The 23,087-nt window shown below is 46.2% G+C and overlaps 1 protein-coding gene across 2 annotated transcripts in view; it reads right to left on the bottom strand.

Moving 5' to 3' along the window:
• ACO1 (aconitase 1) overlaps window positions 1-23,087 on the bottom strand; it is a 52,915-nt gene that overhangs the window by 17,139 nt on the left and 12,689 nt on the right. For both annotated transcript variants that reach the window (XM_075931450.1, XM_075931451.1), the window contains 10 exons: window positions 18,021-18,138; window positions 16,947-17,115; window positions 12,062-12,199; window positions 8,227-8,296; window positions 7,945-8,128; window positions 5,505-5,644; window positions 4,775-4,946; window positions 4,169-4,269; window positions 2,488-2,604; window positions 1,023-1,182 (listed from right to left, as the gene is read on the bottom strand). In XM_075931450.1, coding sequence (XP_075787565.1) covers window positions 1,023-1,182; window positions 2,488-2,604; window positions 4,169-4,269; window positions 4,775-4,946; window positions 5,505-5,644; window positions 7,945-8,128; window positions 8,227-8,296; window positions 12,062-12,199; window positions 16,947-17,115; window positions 18,021-18,117 — 1,348 coding nt within the window. In that variant the 5' untranslated portion in view covers window positions 18,118-18,138. The remainder of the gene's footprint in view (window positions 1-1,022; window positions 1,183-2,487; window positions 2,605-4,168; window positions 4,270-4,774; window positions 4,947-5,504; window positions 5,645-7,944; window positions 8,129-8,226; window positions 8,297-12,061; window positions 12,200-16,946; window positions 17,116-18,020; window positions 18,139-23,087) is intronic.

Below are 23,087 nucleotides of genomic sequence, written 5' to 3' on the forward strand. Positions count from 1 at the left end.
CAAATCTGGCCCTCTTTGAAAAAAGTTTGGACACCCCTGAGCTACACAGATTACTCCCACCTGCCTGCTTCCCCTCTCCCCACATCCAACAAGGTTCTGACCTAGAATGTCTTTTCACAGCTCCTGTTACAGAGGCACTGCACAGCCTTTGGAGTGGAGCTAGAACAGGTGCAAAGCGAGGCCATTCCCCCACCTCCCACTGACCTACAGGTTTTCTGGCATATGCACAAACATGGCTGCCAGCCAAAATTTGGCACAGAGATGGAAAGAAAAGGAAACAAGAAACCGAAACCAGGAACACGAGCGAGCAGTTCTTCCCTTTTCCTCCAGGGCATGAACGGAAGGGTGAGCATCAGACAGAAGCATCCCGTGTCTACCAAAGAGCTTCACTGTTGCTATCAGAGCACTAGGTCTGTAACAAGGAACCGTAGGGATGGAGCAATTACAAAGAAAGATAATGCTGTTCTTGGGGCTGTGTACAATGCAAATTCCCACACGCACATGGGCCCTTGCCTCCAAGCTAAAATCCATTACAAAATCACCGACTTGAATAGCAGCAAGTCTGGTACATACGTCTAGCCTACTGTGTGGACAAAGCAATTTGATACCACCCTGGCTAAGCACTGTATCAAATGCCTCACCTAAAGACCAGAGGCAGGCAATAACTAGTGCAAAGTGAGATTTACTGGAACTTACCACACTTAGACTTGTCAGCAGGAGGGAAAAAACCATGTGAGTATCATCCAGAGATTTCAGGTATCAGCCCAAATATTGGTCTCTGGATTCCTCTTGTTACCGCGTGACTGTGGCATAAAGGGATGTGTTGCTCTCATCTGAGGAAGTGGGTTTTGCCCAGGAAAGCTCGCGATACTAGATATTTATCTTTTTGTTAGTCTCTAAGGTGCTACAGGACTAGTTGTTTTTTTTCTGATGTGATTCCATTGATGTCAACGGGGCTTGCTTTTATGAGGCAGACTGAAAACTAGAGAAATTGTTGTAGGCCAATGACCAGACACACTTACCAGCTCCTAACATAACAGAGGGGTTGCTGGTATTCGTGCAGCTAGTAATGGCAGCAATCACTACCGAACCGTGGGTGAGCTCAAAGTTCCCGCCATTGTGAACAAACTTCACACGGTCACTGTGACGGTCTGGGGCGATCTGGAACCCTTTGAACCCTTGCTAGAAAGGGAGACAAAGCAGAACAAAGGTAGACGAGGGTTAGTGCAAGTATGTGAACGGGCAAAGGGGGACAGAACGGTACCACCAAACAGCGGTGCTTTACAAAGCAAAGCATTTGGTGACACTCTGCTATAGCCCCCCCCAGGCCACAGGAGAGGAGGACAAAAGAGCTTCAGAACGAGATGCAGCAACACTTGATGTTAGTTCCAGGGGCCTGCTTCAGTTCCCAGCATTCACCCAACATGGCGGCTGTCACATTTGCATAATGGCGGCCAACCCTATCCTCTCATCCCATGGTGAGGAGCTGGCAGCTGCCTCTTGCGGTGGAACAGAGGATGGTATTTTACAGAACTCCTTGGGCCTGCACAGAGGCATCTGCAATCTCATGTTTCTTGGATCCCACATCAGGTTGTACAGCAGCGTGCAAACCACACACCAGCTACGGAGAGAGAATGAGGCTTCTCTCCAGCCTTCACTGAGAGCCAGAGGTCCCAGGTTTAGTTCCGCCTATCGACATTACAAGCACACAGAATCAGGATCTAAAAAGCCACCCCACGTCCCTAGCCGAGTCACTCAAGTCAGGCGTGGGCCTCTGGCCGGACTACCCAAGATTTCACACCATTGGCACTGAATGGTGTGACCTTCGTGACAAGGTCTAACTGACTAGACAAAGGACAGTCTTCAAAAAATGGAGAGAAGCAGCTTATCAATACTACACACTAGGATAGAAAACCTGGATGGCACAGCAAACGTAGGTTTAGCTAGATTTGAAAACTACTGAATTCTCATAGGTCCTTCACAGGGCGTGTGCCTGAACTGTGAAGTTTAGCTCTGGATTCAAGTCTAAAATTCCCCAGAATTTAGGGGGTTTTTAGAGCTGGGACCTAATCAAAATCCTATACTCAGTTCTATTAACTGCTGTCTAACTGTATGGACTGCAAGAGGCATTTAGGGTTCATTTTAAATTTTAGTTGGGCAAAAAGCACCTCAGGAAATCTGCAGTGAGCCTCAGACTGGTATGCCATTATCAGGGTGAGTCACTGCTTCAATACTGCAAAGGCTTCACTAATGGATTGGGGCAAACCCACAGACCACCTGTGTCCCATGGCCCATAACTTGAGAACCACCATACTTATTCCTTAGTGTTAGCTTCTAGGCTACAGTTGAAAATAACTTGGAAACACCCAAGGTTATTTATACATAAAGTGCACTGAACTGTTTGCCATCAGTCTCTCTAGTGACTAAGCACTAGAGACAGTTTCCTGAAGACGAACATATTTCTGTTTGCAATGCTTTGTGCCTTACCTTGGCTCCCAGGCAGGTCTCAAAGTCCTCCTTCATCTCTGACACACCTACTTTGTCCTGAGGTCTTTTGGGCCCACTGCAGCAAGGCACGACGGTGTGCAGATCCAGCTCCACAATCTGTTTGCCAGGAGGAAAAATACAGGTCACTAAGCTGCTATCATGGAACGAGCTAAATCACACACGATACATTGCTCTAAAGGGTCCCAGTTTAGCCATGCGCCACACAAGGAGTCCCACTGACTAATGTGCTTAAGCACCTTGCTGAATCAGGGCCTTAAATGGTCTCCTGACAACATGAGGCCATTTGAAGGGAGTCAGATACTGTTACCCCCCAAGGAAAAAGTTTTAATAGCCACCTCTAGTCCCCATTTTCAAAGGTGACAAACACAGGAGCTCAAGTTGAAATAAAGCCAATGGGATAAATGTGTTAAGTCACTTCTGGAAACAGATCTGAGGTGGCTTGTAAATTTTACCCCCAGCCTCACAATCGAGACAAGTCCTATTGCTAGCACCAAGACGCATTCTGCGGAATACTAGCAAAGGGGTAATAACAAGACCACACAAGCAGCCTCCTGCTCACCATTTTGCAGGCCACTAGGGACTAGCAACTAGGGATTGTTAGATAGCGTGAAATTGAATAGTCATTTAACCTCATATAATTTTAGTGGTTACACGACTATTCGATAGTCCCAGAGAGTGGGGCCAGCAGCCAGTGCACTCTTAGCCCCACTCCCCGGGAGCCCCCTACCATCCCATGCTGCTGCCTCTATCAGAAACAGCAGCATGGGATGGGAAGCAGGAGTCAGTCCCAGCTCCCCATGCAGACCAGCTCTCATCTGCTGCCTCTGACACAGAGGCAAGAGCGTGGGGTGGCAGCAGCCCCTATTCATGGGGGGCCTGAGTTCCCCACAGACAGAGACTGCTCTGCAGCAGCCTCCCCTGCCCGCCCCCTTTCTGCCTCGAATAGAGGCAGCAAGAGTGGTGGGAAGAGGGGAAGGGTGAGGCAGGCGGCTCCAGGGAGCCAGCATGTGCAGAGAGCCGGCTTAAACATGTATCGGCTCCTGCCTGCCCCCCTTGTGCTGCTGCCTCTGACAGGCAGGCAGCTCCATGGGAGCAGATATGTGCGAGCAGCTGGCTTGAATGCTGGCTTCCCTCATGTATTGGTTCCTGCCTGCCTCTCCTCACCCTCCACGCTGCTGCCTCTTTATCAGAGGCAGCAGTGTGGGAGTGGGGGGGCAGGTGGCTCCACAGGATCCATTGCTCATGGGGAGCCAGCTTAAAATCCGGCTCCTCAGGGTCACTGGCTCCCACTGGCCTCTCCCTCAACTGCCTTTGGTAAAGATAAGCTCAGGCTTATTGGTTATCTGTGCAGTCGTCTACATGTCGACATCCCTAAAGTCAAGTAGACTGAGATTGCTGGACACATTCCAAGCCCTGAGATTGGGTGTGAGCTGTTACAAGAAGCTGCCTATACAGTCATGGAGTGGCCTGCCAACTACAGTACGCCAGGGCATGGTTTGGGCGTGGGATTAAATAAACTGGAGTCATGTTAAAGAAATTTTCACACAGCAACAAAAAAATTTTCAAAAAGAGAACAACAAAAATAAATACAATTCAAGGGAGGTGAGCAGAGGGTCAGGAGAGAAGTAATGGAAAAATTTAATGATGATCAAGACTTTACCTGGGTAAAATCTGGATCCTGGGAGGAGTTACTGAAATCTCGAAACATCCCCACAGCCACAAGATAGTCCTTTATGTGCTTAATTTTTTCTTCGTCGCGGCCTAAAGTGAAATCCAGTCATAGCTAAAGAACAACCAGTCAAGATACAGAAATTTGGGCATTTTAATTATGCAGACCAGGACATTGAATGGGGTAGGTTGCATCCACATCTACTTCATGTTTAACTAGAAAAGCAGGAGAAAAGTCACTGGATCTTTGATGAGCCCAATCCCAGTTTACTGGAACTATTATTTGCATCCTAAGGTTGATGTTGAACTCTTGACAAGAAATTTTCATATGCTGGAGTTCATAAGGGCTTAGCCCCGAAACACATGGTAACTCATAGATACCATGTAAAAAGGGACCCTTTCCCAGGGTTAAGGTTTAGAAAGGCACTGGGACCAAATGCACGGCACCAGAGGTGTGATTTGATCTCTCATTTCAGTGAGATTCTGGAGTTAACCCCACTCAGGTCAATGGCGTTATACCAAAGTCAGGCCCTGTACCACTGTCAGGGCCCAGGTGTATACTCTGGATCTTCAAGTTCTGGTCTCTTTTTGCACTTACCCGTTTGAATCAGGTATCTGATGCTGACTTCATCGACTGGGAAGAAGGCTGCAGTTGCTCCATATTCTGGGCACATATTGGCAATGGTGGCTCGATCAGCAATGGACAGCTGGGCTACGCCAGGCCCAAAGAACTCCACAAACTTACCCACAACCCCGACTTGACGCAGATGCTGTAACACAGGAACCAACACAGGTGCTCAGCTCTGTTCCTCACCTCAGAATGTGAACGGCATACGTCATTCACAGGCAAAGCTTTCTCCCAGTCCTGGGCCACCTGGGATCAGGGTTTGGTTTGGCGTGTAACAAAGCATCAAAGCTCAATGCCAAACGTGCCATCCATGCGTGATTCTGCTACCACTGCAGGCAATGGCAAAAAATCCTCGGGAGCATCCACGGGAGTAGGTTTGGATCCCAAACCTGTCCATGACCGCAAGGGCTGTAAGAGCTCTTGCAGTTGCAGCTCTTCCTATCCCATCAAATCAGGAGCAGGGTTAAATGTTGATTCCACAATCTGGGGTGAGGCTTAGCAGCAGACAAGAGGGAAGGAGCTGCAGAGCTAATGTGGCCCAAGCCCAGTGTGGCTGGGTCATAAAGGATGAAATTAAGATGACCGCTCCAGAGACAGGCCACTGTACACAGCCACACTAAGATTACACACGAATGCCAGGCTGTAGCCCATTACAAGAAATCCCCCATACTCATGGAAAAGCAGCAGGGGTGCATGTTACCTTGGTAACGGTAAGCACGATGTCTGTGGACGTTACCAAGGGTTGAGGGTTTCCCACCATCTTGTAGCCAATCACTTCAGGAAGTACCATGCTGATTGGCTGGCCCAGCATCACGGCTTCTGCTTCAATGCCACCAACCCCTGAATCCAATTGTCATGACAAAAGCACAATTTTTTTTTTTTTAGATGAGGCAATGAATGCTGGAAGTTAATTGACCAGTGAAATAATATTATGGCAAATAAGGGAAAAGGAGTTACCAGACAGCAGGTCTTAGACTGTGCTGTTAATAGGGGATATTTCTTAGATAGCCTCTCTTCTCACATTGTCCAAAGCTTTTGTTTAAGAAGAAAGTTTCTAGCCACCAACTTACTTTCATTTGGAAACTGAAAAATCACTAACTCAACTGTGTTTAACCACAAGGGGCTGGTTGGTCAGAACAGATCAGGACAAATTGGGCTCAATTGTGTGTTAACGAGTCTTGAGTAAATTCTGACAGCAGAAGAGTTTTCCCATGCCTGCTGAGCATGCCTGAACCTCTTCTACACTGACCAGTCAGCATTTTATTATTTGTAGTACCATACCACTAGGCACAGATCGGGACCCATTGCACTAGGCACTGTACAAATACAAAGCAAAAAGATGGCTCCGACCTCAAGAAGCTTAAAATCTAAGCACAAGCCAACAGTCAACAGATGGATACAGTTAGATGGGAGAAGTACAAGGAAACAACTTGATAATATTAGTGATAAGCATTGGTCACAGTCTACCAGCAGCATGACCGACGGTCAAGCAGTCAGCTAGCTTGACTGTCTTGCAACTCTATTTGGGGTAGTTTCCTTGTGAAGACGAGGCCGTGGTTATAAAGAATCTTCCCAACACAATGATTATTTATTCTGTGTATTAAGCTAGCTCTAGAAACTAGGGATGTCAATGTATAGTCAGTTACATGATTAACCAATAAGAGGCAGCAAGGGGAGAGGGGAGAAGCAGAAGCCAATATGTATGGAGAGCCAGCTCTGCCATGAGCTCTGGCTTCCGTGGAGCCAGCTGCCTTCCTCCCTCCCTCCGCTGCTGCCTCTGGCAGCAGCGCAGGGGATGAGGGTAGAAGGCGGGAGCTGGTACACACGGGAAATGGCTTTCAAACAGGCTCCCAGCACTTATCAGCTCCCATGGAGCCGCCTGCCCCTATACTGCTGCCTCTATCTTTTAAGCCGGCTCCCTGCGAGCCCCAGCTCCTGCCTGCTCCCTGCCCTGTGTGTAAACATGTAACTGCTAAAATTTCCAGCAGTTACAAGTTTACACAAATACTCGATCGTTAACATTCCTACTAGAAACCCCAGTCACTGACCAGGTGCTGTACAAAACCACAGAACAAGAAGATGGTCTCAAAAAAGTTAAAATCCAAGTAACATGAGCTGTTGCAGTCCTATATTACCAAGGCTGCAGATTCAGAAATTCCTTATACAGACTGTAATCTATATAGCACTACGTAAAGTAGACACATATACTATGACTTACACTGTGTGCGACTGAAAACTTTATCCATGCGTTTGTAAGCTATCAACATTATTGTAAGCTCTCTGAGACCAAGACACTTTGTTCTGTGTTTATACAGCACCTTGCTCGCTGGTTGATGGACTCCTAGTTAACAAAGGGATTTGTAGGTGTTTTCAAAATAATGTAAGTATCATTGTGGTATTCCCCAGGTATTCTTTATACTAGGAATAAAGATGACTGCAAAATGCTTTGGTTAGACTATCTACTTACACAGATGAAATGTCAAACCTTCACTGTCTACCACTGGCGAGGAACATATTTCAGTGTTATTCTGGCAAGCTGTGTCCAAGTAAAGAACATCTGGTACAAGAATACTGGCAAAGAGTGATCAAACCTTGTCTTGATATACTTCATCTCCTTGACACATTTCATCCCCTCTCGCCAGCGTTTGGCATTGAATCAGAGTTTCTGATCCAGCACTGTATTTATAGTTACAGTCACAGGGTAAACTTCTTCAAAAGCATCCAAGTGATTTTAGGCTCTTTGGTGTCTCTGAAAACCAGTGAAGCTTTCAATAGAACTTTGGCTCCCAAGTCATTTAGATGCCCTTGAAAATTGTCCTCCATGTGTCCTCACTAATGCTGCCACCCATGGAGATTTTAAATCCTCAGTAAAAAATATTTAAAAATAAAAGCACAAGCAAATCCTCTATGACTGGACATGTGATTTGTTGTTGGCTATTACTTGTACAATCAATGGGTATGGAACAGGAGATCGGGTTACAAAATCCTGGTTTATCGGGCCAGCTGAATTGGACACAAAAAAGGGAGTCTGTTGTACTAAATCAGTCCTTGTATTTTATAGGTGGTTTGACAGGAACAAGAGCCATAACCTAACCAACCAGTTCACGAAACTTTAAGTTACAAAATTTGAGTGCACTTACCCCAGCCTAGTACTCCCAGACCATCAATCATTGTAGTGTGCGAATCGGTGCCTACCAGGCTGTCGGGATAATAGTACCCATTCTGATCAAACACCACTCTCGCCAAGTATTCTAAATTCACTTGGTGGACAATTCCTGATCCGGGAGGAATAATTCTCATGTTGTGGAAAGCTTGGGAACCCCACTGAAACACAGTAAGAGCCCCACATATTAAATATACAGTGGATTAGAGTTTGTTAATCCTATCTTGATACACATAACGAAAATAAATTCTTCCCATACCTTTAAGAATTCAAATCTTTCTTTGTTCCTTTCAAACTCCAGCTCCTGATTCTTCTGCAAACTGTCTGATCTGCAAGTGAAATAAATGAACAGAGGTAAAAGTCCCCAAGTGAATTTAGTATGCGGACGTACGTGTGCACATGGAAGAACAGCACTTGTATCTCATTATGACCATCAGTTTTATATGCTTCAAGCAACTGCAGCAGGGAGCTACAGGCAAATCATGAAAAGTGCTTAACAAGTCTTAAGAGTAATACCTCATGCTTGTGTCTACACTGGCAAGTTATTCTGGAAAATCAGCCACTTTTCCGGAAAAACTTGCCAGCTGTCTACACTGGCCGCTTGAATTTCCGCAAAAGCACTGACGATCTAATGTAAAATCATCAGTGCTTTTCCGGAAAAACTAAGCTGCTCCCGTTCGGGCAAAAGTCTTTTTCCGGAAAACTGTTCCGGAAAAGGGCCAGTGTAGACAGCACAGTAGTGTTTTCCGCAAAAAAGCCCCGATCGTCATTTTCGCGTCTAGATTGGCCACGGACGCTTTTCCGCAAAAAGTGCTTTTCCGGAAAAGCGTCCTGACAATCTAGACGCGCTTTTCCGAAAATGCTTTTAACGGAAAACTTGTCCGTTAAAAGCATTTCCGGAAAATCATGCCAGTGTAGATGTAGCCCATGTGGGGCACAAAAGTTAATCCCATAGGGTATGTCTACACTACAACGTTAATTCGAACTAACTTAGTTCGAATTAGTTAATTCAAACTAAGCTAATTCGAACTAACGGATCCAGACTAAAAAACTAGTTCGAATTAGTGTTTTGCTAATTCGAACTAGCATGTCCACATTAAGTGGCTTAAGGATGGCCGGAAGCAGTGCCGGCAGGGCATCAGAGGAGGACTTAGAGCGTGGAGATGCTGTCTCAGGCTAGCCGAGGGCTGTGCTTAAAGGGTCCCGACCCCCACCCCAGACAGACAGTTCTCAGGGGTGCCCCGCTTGCAAAGCAGTCCTGGCTTGGATTGCCCGGAGTACCCACACTGGACACATCACACCACTCGGCCATCAGCCCGGCTGCACTTGCCACAGGCTGCCATCTGGGGAGAGGGGGCAATTGGGGGGCTGCAGGAGAGCTTCCACCCCCAAAAGCCCGCAGAGCCAGCCCAGTCCTCCCCATCGGGGGCTCGTGCCCCATTCCTCCCTCACCTCCTTCCACTTACTCTTCCCTAGCCCCTCTTCTTGATGTACAAAATAAAGATAACGTGTCTTCCAAAATGGAATTTGTCTTTATTGAACAAAACTGGGGGAGACTGGGAAAAGGAGGTGGGAGAGGGGAAGAGAGAGGCTGGGAGAGGGGAGGGCAACTAAAATAATCAGGAGTTGGGAATAGGTCCCATATGAAGAGAGGCTAAACGGACTGGGACTGTTCAGCTTAGAAAAGAGGAGACAGAGGGGGGACAGGATAGAGGTCTCTAAAAGCATGAGTGGGGTGGAGAGGGTGCATACAGAAAAGTTCTTCATTAGTTCCCATAAAGTAGGACTAGAGGACACCAAAGGAAAGGAATGTGTAGCAGGCTTCAAAGTAGTAACAGAAAGTTGTTCTTCACAAAGCAAAGAGTCAACCTGTGGAACTCCTTGCTGCAGGAGGCTGTGAAGGCTAGAACTAGAACAGAGTTAAAAGGGAAGTGAGATCAAGTCATGGAGGCTGGGTCCATGGAATGGTATTAGCCAGGGGGTAGGAGTGGTGTCCCTGCCTGAAGTTTGTGGAAGGCTGGAGAGGGATGGCACGAGACAAATGGCTTGGTCGCTGTCTTCGGTCCATTCCCTCCAGGGTCCCTAGGGTTGGTCGCTGTCGGCAGACAGGCTACTGGGCTAGATGGACCTTTGGTCTGACCCAGTACGGCCATTGTAAGCTCAGGGCTCAGGGTCGGGGGTCTCAGTGGACCCCCTTGATTCTCTTGCACACCTGCTCCTGGGTGGCCAGGCTGGCAGCTCTCCTGCCCTAAACGGCCACTTTCCTGTGCCTAGTGCGGAGATCGTGGACGAGGTCCACGATGTCTGCACTAGCCCAGGCGGGTGCCCGACTCTTGTGGTCCCGGGCAAGCTCCCGGGAGCCGCCAGCCTGGTCCCGGGAAGCGGGGGAAGGCTGGAGGCATCGGGTGGGTGGCTCGATCCGTGCCAGGTGCAGGGTCTGCTGGCTTTGTGCTGGCAGGCTTTCACCTGGCACGGGCACCGTAGCCAGCCCGTGCCCCTTTAAGTGCTCCGGGCCCGGGAGGGGGGCAGACGAGTTTCCCTGGTGTTGGCCAGAGTGGCCACCAGGGAAACCTGGGGAGGGCTAGCCTCCCACTAGTTCGAATTAAGGGGCTACACACCCCTTAATTCGAACTAGCTAGTTCGAACTAGGCTTAATCCTCGTAAAATGAGGTTTTCCTAGTTCGAACTAAGCGCTCTGCTAGTTCGAATTAAATTAAATTAAACCCCTCAGCCTCTCCTCATAAGTCATATGCTCCAGCACCCTAATCATTTTGGTTGCCCTCCGCCGGACTCTCTTCAATGCGTCCACATCCTTTTTGTAGCGGGAGGCCCAGAATTGGACACAATACTCCAGATGTGGCCTCACCAGAGCTGAATAAAGGGGAATAATCACATCTCTGGATCTGCTGGCAATGCTCCTCCTAATGCACCCTAATATGCATTAGCCTTCTCGGCTCCAAGGGCACACTGTGGACTCATATCCAGCTTCTCATCCACTGTAACTCCCAGGTCCTTTCCTCAGAACTACGACTTAGCTGGTTGGTCCCCAGCCTGTAACAATGCTTGGGATTCTTCTGTCCGAAGTGCAGGACTCTGCACTTGTCCTTGTTGAACCTGGATTGTCTGTGTACTGCCATATTGGTCTCAAGATCTAATCAACTGCCATATTTGGGGTTGGAAACAAATTTTCCCCCAGGTGAGACTGGCAGATACCCTGGGAGCCGGGGAATTGCTTTGTGTGCTGCATGAAACATGAGTTTAAACAAGTGTAAAGGGTGAAATCTCTACAACTTTTAAGTCTTTAAAAACATGATCTGAGAATGTCAGTAACTCAGCCACAGGTTGGGGGGGGGGGTCTGTTTCAGATGTGGGTGAGGTGCTGCGGCCTGCCATTTGCAGGTTAGACTAGGTGATTACTATTGTCCCTTCTGACCTTACAGTCTATGAGTGCTCTTTCATTGTATGATTCCCCCCCCCACACACACACACTTTTGTATTGTTTTCATGTAAGTGGACAGCTTCAGTATTTATTTCCCAGAGAACATTCCACGTATAGAACAAGTTCCTGAGTAAGGCAACTGGAGTACTGGAGGAGTTTGGAAAGCAGAAGAAAACCAAGAGAGGACATGAGAAAGCAGGACAATGGCATGAGGTACAGCTAAGAAGCACAGGAAGATGGGTGGATTTCTAAGATCCTGATGCTGCAATGCTGTGCAGATGGCCCTCTGTGCCAAGTCCCATTGATTTCCATGAGGCTCTATGCAGGAGCAAAGTAGCTCACTTACAGGACTAGTTTTCCACTTCCCCCTTCTTTCCGTTCCTCCTCTTCCCCCCGGCATAAAACCAACACTTTGCACTTTGTCACCAAGGCAGCAGCAAGCTAGCAACCCCGTTCTCAGACCTGTGCCAAGACAGCCCAGTGTAGTAAATGGTTTGACTTAAGCAGTCTTGAGCCTCTGTAATGCTGGTGACAAATCTGAAGTTTGCATAGCACAGTGTAGCACCACTGACTTCAGTAGGCCTATGCTAATTAACACCAGCTGACCCTGGCTTCCTAGCAAGCATGAAAAACAAGACATGCTTTATTTCCTTACCTCCTGTTAAAATCCACCTGGATGGAATGATCAATCACTAGATCAGCCGGGCATATGGGATTAATTTTTTCAGGATCTCCACCCAGTTTTTTCACAGCATCACGCATTGCGGCAAAGTCAACCACTGCTGGTACGCCACTGAAATGAGAGATGAAACAAACTGAAGTGATTTAAAAGCAGAGCCCAGGTCCTCAGGTGCAGCATAGCCTGCGGATGCCGCACTGCCAGCAGATTCTGACTCAGAAGCCAACATTGGAATCGCTACTCCAGTGCAGCAGGGTAGCAGAAAGAACAAAGCCACATTTGGATTCATCAGGGCAGAACACTGGGGTGGAAACTCAGAAGGGAGAGTTATTGTGCAACTTAGGCACTGGACTAGGAGCCCTGCTGAGGCCTGGCTTGCACCTCCCCCAGGAGCGAACCTCACTGAGCTATTACTACATTTAAAGTGCAGAGCTGCAGCAGCGGTAGCGAGCTCCCCCCTTATCAACTAATCGAGTAGTCAATGCAAATTCCATCGACTACTCAATTAGCTAATTAATCTTTACTTAAAATCCCCAGTTCGGGAATCAACCTAACACCCTCAGCCATGAAGACTGAAGCAAAGACTTTGTTTAGCTTCTCCGCAATGACCTTATCGTCTTTGAGTGCTCCTTTGGCAGCTCAATCGTCCAGTGGCCCCACTGGTGGTTTAGCAGGCTTCCTGCTTCTGATGTACTTAGAAAACATTTTGCTATTACTTTCTGAGTTTTTGGCCAGCTGTTCTTCAAACCCCTTATTATATTTTTACACTTATTTGACAGCGTTTATGCTCCTTTCTATTTTCCTCGCTATGATTTATCTACCACTTTTTAAATGATGCCTTTTTTTCTCTCTCTGCCACAGTGGCACCATTGACTGTTAAGCCAGGATGGCACTTTTGGGGTTCTCTTAGGGTATGTCTACACCACAGTTTCCACTATACTACAAGCAGTTATTTTGACATGTCAAAATACTGTTGAGCTGGGGACTTTTTACTCCAACTCCTGTAATCCTCATTTTCTGAGGAGCAAGGGAAGTCAGAGGAAGAGTGCTCATTCTCAGACTTCCTGCTGTGTAAACAGCACCAAAAGCCAAAATAAGCTATTTCGACTTAAGCTACGCAAGTGACATGGCTGAAGTTGCGTAGCTTATTTCGGCTTTAGCCCTGCTGTGTAGAGATGCCCTGTTTTTTAATTTGGGGTATACATTTAAGTTGGGCCTCTATTATGGTGTCTTTGAAAAGTCTCCATGAAACTTGCAGGGATTTTACTTTTGTGACAGTACCTTTTAATTTCTCATAGACTCATAGACTTTAAGGTCAGAAGGGACCATTATGATCATCTAGTCTGGCCCCCTGCACAGTGCAGGCCACAAAATCTCACCCACCCCCTCCTAGAATAATCCTCTCACCTATATCTCAGATATTGAAGCCTTCAAATACTTTGAAGACCCCAAGATGCAGAGAATGCTCTAGCTGTGATCTGTACCCCATGCTACAGAGGAAGGCGAAAAACCTCCAGGGCCTCTGCCAATCTACCCTGGAGGAAAATTCCTTCCCAACCCCAAATATGGCGATCAGCTAAACCCTGAGCATGTGGGCAAGACTCACCAGCCAGACACTCAGAAAGTTCTCTATAGTAACTCTTCTCAACCCTCCATTGACCTATTTCCCACTGATAATGAAAGGTCAATTAGTTACCAAGATCATGTTATCTCATCAAACCATCCCCTTCATAAACCCATCGGCTACGTCTACACTGGCCCCTCTTCCGGAAGGGGCATGTAAATTTCACTAGTCGTCGTAGGGAAATCCGCGGGGGATTTAAATATCCCCCGCGGCATTTAAATAAAAATGTCCGCCGCTTTTTTCCGGCTTTTAAAAAAGCCGGAAAAGAGCGTCTAGACTGGCCCCGATCCTCCGGAAAAAGTGCCCTTTTCCGGAGGCTCTTATTCTTACTTTGAAGTAAGAATAAGAGCCTCCGGAAAAGGGCACTTTTTCCGGAGGATCGGGGCCAGTCTAGACGCTCTTTTCCGGCTTTTTTAAAAGCCGGAAAAAAGCGGCGGACATTTTTATTTAAATGCCGCGGGGGATATTTAAATCCCCCGCGGATTTCCCTACGACGACTAGTGAAATTTACATGCCCCTTCCGGAAGAGGGGCCAGTGTAGACGTAGCCATCTAGTTTAATCTTGAAGCCAGAGAGATCTTTTGCCCCCACTACTTCCCTTGGAAGGCCGTTCCAGAACCTCACTCCTCTAATGGTTAGAAACCTTCGTCTAATCTCAAGTCTAAACTTCCTACTAGCCAGCTTATATCCATTTGTTCTTGTGTCCACACTGGTATTAAGCTTAAATAATTCCTCTCCCTCCCTGGTATTTATCCCTCTAATATATTTAAAGAGTGCAATCATATCTCCCCTCAGCCTTCTTTTGGTTAAGGTAAACAAGCCAAGCTTCCTGAGTCTCCTTTCATAAGACAGGTTTTCCATTCCTCGGATCATCCTAGTGGCCCTTTTTTGTACCTGTTCCAGTTCTAATTAACTAACCTCCTCATTTTTGTGTAGTTCCCCTTTCTGAAATTAAATGCCACAGCATTGGGCTGCTGAGGTGTTTTTCCCACCAGAGGAATATTAACTTTTATTACATTATGGTCACTATTTCCAAGCGGTCCAGTTATATTTACCTCTTGGACCAAATCTTGTGCTCCACTTAGAACTAAATCAAGAATTGCCTCTCCCCTTGTGGGTTCCAGAACCAGCAGCTCCAAGAAGCCATCATTTAAGGTGTTAAGAAACTATCTCTGAATCCTGTCCTGAGGTGACGTGCACCCAGTCAATATAGGGATAGCTGAAATCCCCCACTATTATTGAGTTTTTTATTTCGATAGCCTCTCTAATCTCCCTTAGGGTTTGATAGTCCCTATCACTGTCCTGATCAGGTAGTCGGTAATATATCCGTACAGCTACCGTCCTAATATTGGAATATGGAATTACTATCCATAGAGATTCTATGGAACATTCTGGTTTATTTAAGATTTTTTACTTACTTTGATTCTACATTCTCTTTCATGTATAGTGCCACTCCCCAGCATGACCTGTTCTGTCCTTCCAATATATTTTGTACCCTGGTATGACTGTGCCCCATTGATTCTCCTCATTCCACCATGTTTCTGCCTATTACATCAATATCCTCTTTAAATATGAGGCACTCTAGTTCACCCATCTAATTATTTAGACTTCTAGCATTTGTGTACAAGCACTTTAAAAATGTGTCACTATTTAGCTGTCTGTCATTTCCTGATGTGCCTGAACAGCACCCTTTATTGGGGGACCTGTAGGAGTGACAGCAGGATACATCCATTTCAGTAGCCAGAGGCATTCAGAGAACGCATGGGGCTGAAAAACAGGAACCCTCAAAAAGCTAACCCACACCAGCAATTTACTCACTGTGGGGCCCTGCGTCAGAACCCAGATTTTCAGTGCAACTCAGGTCCCATTTAGGCCGCTACTCAAGGGCTAATCTTGATAAGAAAGCCCAGCACTCCCATTGGGATGGGAAGGGACAGATTTTAGAAGAACTCAGCAGCTACCCTGACCACTTGTTTAGGTGTCAAAATGGGAACTGAGCTGGTTAGAAAGTACAGATCACCCTCTCTGTGCTTCATTGTTTCCATCCATAAAACGGTTACCATCCCTCAGGATGTGAGACAGCTAGGACCCTAATGCTGTTCACAATACAGGGTATGGCGATTTTGCCACTGACTTCAAAATGCAAGCCAGACCAAGCACTCAGTCCCTGTAGTGCATTGTAGAGAATGCAGGGCAATACATTATTCACTAGGGTGAGACATGGAATCACTCTGTTGTCCAGTAATGTGGAGAATTCTAAAGCTGTACTCTATTGCCTCTTACCACGTGAGTCCAGGGTTTAAAAAACAGTGGATTTTGGAGGAGGTTGTGGAATCCCCATCTCTGGAGATATTTAAGAGTCGGTTAGATACATGTCTATTAGGGATGGTCTAGACAGTATTTGGTCCTGCCATGAGGGCAGAGGACTGGACTCGATGACCTCTCCAGGTCCCTTCCAGTCCTAGTATTCTGCGAGTCTACTTTTATAATAACCCCTTATTTTGTAACATTGTATATTACTCTTTCTGCCCCATTCCCAATTATCCTGTTTCTTTCCAATTATCGGTCGTTGTGTTTCTGCAGGTTTTAAATATTATATTGTAGAAGTCAACTTTTTAAATGAAAAATACTACAGGAGTGTTCTCCGTTAGATGTGAGCAAGGGTCAGGTTGGGGGGAAAGATGGTGGTACCACTCTCTAGGTTCCACCCACAGGAGGCACCCAAATGAGACACCATTCACAGGACATGGGCAGATGCTCAAAATATGATCATGGGGCTCTCTGAGCTCTATTAGGCTTCTTGAAATGAGCTGCTTCTCCATGGGGCTTGAATGTGTCCACAGGCTCTATTAGGTCCTTAGGCTTGGATCCTCCTTGATTGGGGAGTCACAAAAGGGTGGGGGCGTCTCTCAAATGCACCAGAAGGAGATATCTCTCACCATAAATGGTGGGCATCTGAGTCTTCCTCTCTCTCTCTCATTTTTACATGATGGATTTAAATAATAAACAAAATGTGATGTTTAAGTTATTGGTCATAGGACATTTGAATTAATGGGACACTTACAGCTATTGCTGTCTTTGCATTTCTCTCTTCACTGAGTTTGGTCAAATGGACAGACAGTATGTTTAAAATAACGTGACACCGTATCCACCTTCCATTCCCCTCTGTTTTGCCCATGCAAATGGTTGTGGTTTTTACAATCCCATTTTCCTAGTTTATGGAGGCTTTCGACTCACGTTAAATCCTGCAAAATAACTCGGGCAGGATTAAATGGCACTTCGACATTCTTGTGCTGCACCACTTTCCAGCTGAGGATATTCTCAACATCTTCCTTCTTCACTAGGAACTCGTCACAGTTGCGGATGGCTGCCTCCAGGAGGACCCTGATAGAAAACGGCAAACGTTCTGGGGGAAAGAGACAGAAAGCAGATTGGTTTTCATCTTTTATAGGAAGTTTCCAGATACAGGTTGAACCTCTCTAGTCCAGCATGGTTTTAATTAGCCAATGTCCACTTATCATGGGTGTGTCCAAGTTGCCCACAGTCCCATAAAGTTTGTGTACAGCCACCAGTCCTGGCTCTCAGTGTCCTGTGCTGTTATTTAGCTCTAATTTACCCCTAAATGTCCTTTAACAGCCCAGTGAGCAGTGCAAGTGTTGGTAATGCTGATAGACAATACTGACCTCCTGTGGTTCGGCAAATTCTCTGCTTTGGCACCAGTCAGGTCCTGAGGGTGCTGGACTAAAGAGGTTCAACCTGTATCTAAATGTGGTTGTGTTCTCTCAGCTTCTGGGTAGTGAAGTTTTGGCTCCATGGAAGCCAATGGGAGACTTGACACTGACTATAAACAGGGCCGGGCCAGGATTTCATACAGCATCTTTACTGGGGGCATACATCCTGCAATCACACACTTCTCTCAAGTTCATCCCTTTAGCAAGGCAGCATGGAGGAAATATGTCCGTCTATTGATTTGGCTACACCTTCATGCCCAGTCAGGAGATACATGACGCCCATCGGAAGCACTCTCAACTAACAAATAAAATGACCAAAGTTGCAGTCCAAGTTTAGAAAAATAACATCCCCATAACAGGAAGTTAAATAAGCCAAGAGGCTCAAATGCAAAAAACGGGATTACAAATTGATCTTTAAGGGCTGGCTTTTCATTTGTACCCATGTTTCTGTGCCCACAAATCGAGTGTCATCTAGAGCTGCAAGGCCTTCCCACAGTTACTTTCAATGCCCACCACAGTCTGAGTAGGTAAAAATGGAGCACACGCACGCATCAGCTCCCTCTGCATGCTGCCAACGTACCATATCTCACATCTCCCAATTTGTTCAGATTGAAGAACTTCTTTGCAGGCTGGGTGGGGTCTAGCGGCTCCGCAATCCATGCAAATGGGTTGCTCATGATTGAAGCCCCTGCGTGTCACTGAAAACACAAAAGAAAATCATATCAGTGGCCCCAGAGGTGAATTCTGCATCAGATGACACGGATACTTCACAGTTTACATTAGACACACACAATTCCCTTCTGCAGTCTTTATGGTAGGAATGTTCTGAAGATTATAAACAAACCCAGGTGACTTCCACAGGACTGAAATGCCTGTATTTGAAGCACCATGACTATTTCCAGACAGGCTTTGTGCCTCTCCACCTGGCTAATCACATAGAGGTTGCATTTCTTCAACAAAAACTGCCCAAGTTTGAACGGATAGGTGCCTCTACCAGGCAGGCCAACAAAAACATCTATATTGAGGACAGGAAGAGCCTACTAAAAAGATTACTCCCCCAAGCTTCAAAGGTGCTAAGCACCCACATTTTTTATTGACTTTAAAGGAACTTGTGGGTGTTTCCCTCCTCCAGGAGGAAGAAAGAGGAATAAAAAAAATTTAGCCAGAGTGTAAAGAATTTTTCAATTTAACACCCATCACAAATGGGTCTAATACGGTGATCTAGAAGACAGAACATTTGATTGAGATGTAGAAGACCTGGATTCTATTCCCAGCATTGCCTCTTGGATGACATTAAGCAAGTTATTTTACGGCTGTATGCCTCAGTTTCCGCTCTACAAAATGGTGGTAATGATACTCACTTCTTTTGTACAGCACAAGATCTAGATACCATTAATACCACTATTAAAAATAAATAATAATACAGGGCCATGTTATGCATACGTCAATTACACTAGTGAGATTACTATCAAAATAGTCCAGTTGATTTCACTGGGACTAACCAGCTCAATTTAGGGTTCACAATCTGTCCTGCTGTGTTTTCAGACTATTCAGACATCAGTCACACCTCATTGCACTTTAATGCTTACAATTAAAACTAAGTACATGGGTGGAAAGGAGAGGCACAGAGGGATTTTAGTTTGGTTAGTGAGGCAGGGAAAGGCTTGTAGAAGTCAATGATTTATGGTTATAAGGCACTACAAATAAGCTACAATGGCCCGAGACAGGCTTATGAGCAGGCAAAGGCATCTAGGAGAGAGACTGCTCTGTTTACTTACAGTAGCAATGCCTTTTGCATGTACTGTTTTATGCAGAAGAGAGAAACCACCACAAACTGCAACTGACTACACTGCACACTTTCGCCTCTGGGAATGCTCACAAGAGACTTCATATATACAAAACTGAATAAAGTATTAACCCTCTTCACTTTGCAGGCCCTAAACAGTAAATATAAAAATATCACATCCATATTATTTCCAACTGCTGCATAAACCGAATTGTTTTCCCTACATTTTCGTAACATCAGAGCAAGGACCACTGGAATTCTTGTCTGCACATAATTCCCTTAGGCACCAACCAGGTTTTAACTCATTTCATTCTCAACCTGACTTGGATTATCTTCATGTTACTTTACAAAGTGACTGGCTCTCTCAGCCTTACAGCTATAAGCTACTCGCACAGTAATTTATTGACAGCAGCATTCCCGGGGGTTTCGTTCTGTGAATGTTTTGAACCATCAGGGTTTTCTTTCTTCCTCCATTTCTTAGAGCCTCTGGGATTGTGCATGACACCAACAGAACACATCTGCTTCCTCCCTGCTAGTCTAGTCAGTCAGGCCCACAGATGAATTTTATACCATCTTCCAAACTCAGCTCTGTGCTTCATTGCACGCTTAGTATTTGCAAGATGATTTAATGCAGCAGGAGATACAGAACACTGGGAAGTTTCCTGGCTGATAAAGCAAGTGACCACTGCTTTGCAGTAGCCATAAAACCGGTCTTCATTGTACCCATTTAGCACACCCTAATAGTTTTAATTTCAACTGTAACAGCCAGTCATATGTCCATGTCTATCATGCTGGTTGTTCCCTGTGAACAGTGGCTATAAACCAAGTGATGCTGGACAAAGTTCAAGCCAACCATCCATCTAGATGAAGCTGCAGGGGGAATGAGACTTGTCAGAAGCCAATGAATTTGCATGGATTTGTAAGTCATCAAATTCTCTGGAAACAGATTAACTTTCTATCACAGTACAGTGTTTATTGCTTTGTTGCCTGCCTTGAAAAGGGACCGTTCCAGGATGAGCATGCCATGGAGCTGGTATCAATGGCTTTCCAGGATTCGTGCCACATGGACGGTCACAAGCATTTCATCGCTGGGACAAGTCCATGGGCAGCAGAGCTCTTGACATTTTCAATGAACTGCAAGACTCCTAGCCGATCACACGCTAACCAAATCGATCCTGCTTTCACCCAACCACATCAAAGTGGTTTGCAAAATTAAAACAAGATTATATCCCAGATAGAGGCTTTTTAAAAAATAAAATAAAAGCATGGCAGTCTGTGCTCATCAGCTGTCAGGAACTCCCGATCAAGTTGCACAGTTTACAAATAAAGAGGTTTTCTCACAGCCAACCATGTAAACAGGCAAACTGGAGTCTTTCCGGCTTATGCATTACCATCCCCCCCCCCCCCCACACACAAACACATTCTGTGGGCTGAACTCTGCATGGGGGCCTTATTGTGCTGGAGCAGCCCGTCACCCCTGGGTACAAGTTAACCATGACCCGAAAACATCACCCCTTAAAAGTGATTTTTACAGAGTAACTGGCTCCCCATTAACAACCCTACTTTTAGGTAATCTCCTCTGTAGCTTGTAGCTCTCATACAGTACTAGGTATGTTAAATGTACAGTAATCAGCTAATCAAATAGTCGATGTCTATCCAGTCCCTGGCCTCATTAAGGACTTGGATAACAGTAGAGACTATGCTCATACAACGTGCAGAGGACACCAAGTTGGGAGGAGCTACGAGTAATTTAGGGTACAGGTTTAAAACACAAAACGACATGGACAAATTGGAGAACTGGTCTGAACACAACGAGATGAAATTCAACAGAGAGAAGCGCAAAGTACTTCATTTAGAAAGGAAAAATGAATGACACAATGGGGAATAACTGGCTAGGCAGTACTACTGCTGCACGGGATCAGGGGTTAGAGTGGACCAAACACTTATACGAGTCATCAATGTGATGCCAATGCAAAAAGGCAAACATGACTGTGGGTGTCTGCACGCAATTGGCGTGTGCAAGACGCAGGAGATAATTGTATTGCTCTACTTAGTATTGGGGAGGCACCCGATGGGAGTTGTGTGTCCAATTCTGGGCACCACAATTTAGGAATGATGCAAAAGACTCCAGAGGGCAGCCACAAAAATGATAAAAGGGTTAGAAAACCTGACCTCTGAAGATGTTTAGTCTTGAGAAAAGAAAGCTGAGTGAGGCAACTGACAGCAGTCGGGCCATTATAAAGAGGACAGTGATCAATTGTTTTCCATGTCCATGAAGGTAGGACACGTAGTAATGGGCTTAATCTGCAGTAAGGCAGATCTAGGTTCGATAGGGAAAACTTTGTTAGTTGTTAGAGTAGTTAAACCTCAGAATAGGTTTCCAAGGGAGGTTGTGGAAGTTTTTAAGAACACCATTCAGCTTGGGTCTAAATGTTCTCCACTGGGGACTTTTCTTGTGCCCACGTCTCCTGAGCAATGATTTAGGGCAGGGGTAGGAAATAATTTTTAATGGGGGCCACGCCAAGGTTTTGGTAAGCAGTCAAGTGCCACACTTCTGTGGAGGGGGCACAGGGTCTGGGACAGTCAGTGGAGTAGAAGGGAGTTTGGCTGAAGAAGGAGGTTGTGATCTGGGGCAAGAGCTTAGGGTGTTGGGTCCAGGAGGGGTTATGGGTGCAGGAAAGGATTCTGGCCTGGGGGAGAGGGTTTAAGAGGGGGTGCAGGTTCTGGGAGGGAGTTGTGACCTGGAGGAGGTAGGGAGAGGGGAGAGAGAGGGTTTGGGTGGTGGCCTGGGGCAGGTAGTTGGGAAGAAAGGGCAGGGTGGGGGGGCAGAAGCTCTGGCTGAGAAGCTCTTACCTAGGTGGCTCCCAGGCAGCAGCTCTGCAGGAACTCTGCCTGTGTGCTGGGTGGGCTACTCCATGCAGCTCTGCTCCAGCACAGGGAGAGGGGAGTGAGGAGGCTTCATTCACTGCTCCTGCCTTCAGCAAAAATTCTCATCTCCTATTGGCTGGAAACTGGCAAATGGGAGCTTAGGGATTTTGCTAGAGGGCAGGGACATCGCAAAGATTTCTCGCTGCCCAGTTTGCAGAGCAATTAGCAGCCTGATGTTTAAAGTGGATGCAGCTGCTCTTTAGTAAAGAGTGCGGGTGAGGTGGCTGCAGGCCGGATCTGGAGGCTTAGCCTCCTCTTGCCCATGCCTGATTTAGGGGGAAGAGAGGGAAGCAGAAGCCCCTTCCCCAGGGTTGTCAGCAAGATTTGGACTCTTCTCTGAAGCTACAAATGCCAGAGGAACAGGTGGCCTGTGAGTACCCCCCACCCAGGGGCAGGGGGCTTTCAGCTTCAGCCCTGGGATGGAAAGCAGCAGGCTCTGGCCATGGGCTTCGGTATCAGGCCGCAGCCACGTGCTCACCACCCCCACATTGTCGTTGGACCTCACTAGCTACCTCTATATTCAGGACTTTATTTGTCCTGCAGTTTGCAGGGGGAGAGCCTTTGCCTGAAAAGTAGCATTTGTATGTTTGTTGAGATCACTTTTCACTGCCTCCCAGCTAGCTAGCAGGTCTGATGCTGTGAAAAGTGATGTTAACAAACATGCAAGTATCACTGTTCACAGCAGCAGCTATACTAGCTAGCAAGTCTAATAAAAAAGGCACCACAAATGGCAACAAAAGACAAGAATGCACAAAGCATCTTATCGGTGTTTCTATTCTGTGTAGGCCCAGTAAAGAATAAAGACAACTGTACATTTTTTTATTATTAAATTTGCAAAAAAGAAAACTAAGTTACAACAATTTGGATGTGAATATGGGCACATTTATTTGTTTTTCCTAGAATTACGCACTTTAAGAAAAATTGCCAGTGGTT

This window comes from Pelodiscus sinensis, chromosome 6 (genome assembly GCF_049634645.1).
Source record: "Pelodiscus sinensis isolate JC-2024 chromosome 6, ASM4963464v1, whole genome shotgun sequence".
In the NCBI taxonomy this organism is placed as follows: domain Eukaryota; kingdom Metazoa; phylum Chordata; order Testudines; family Trionychidae; genus Pelodiscus; species Pelodiscus sinensis.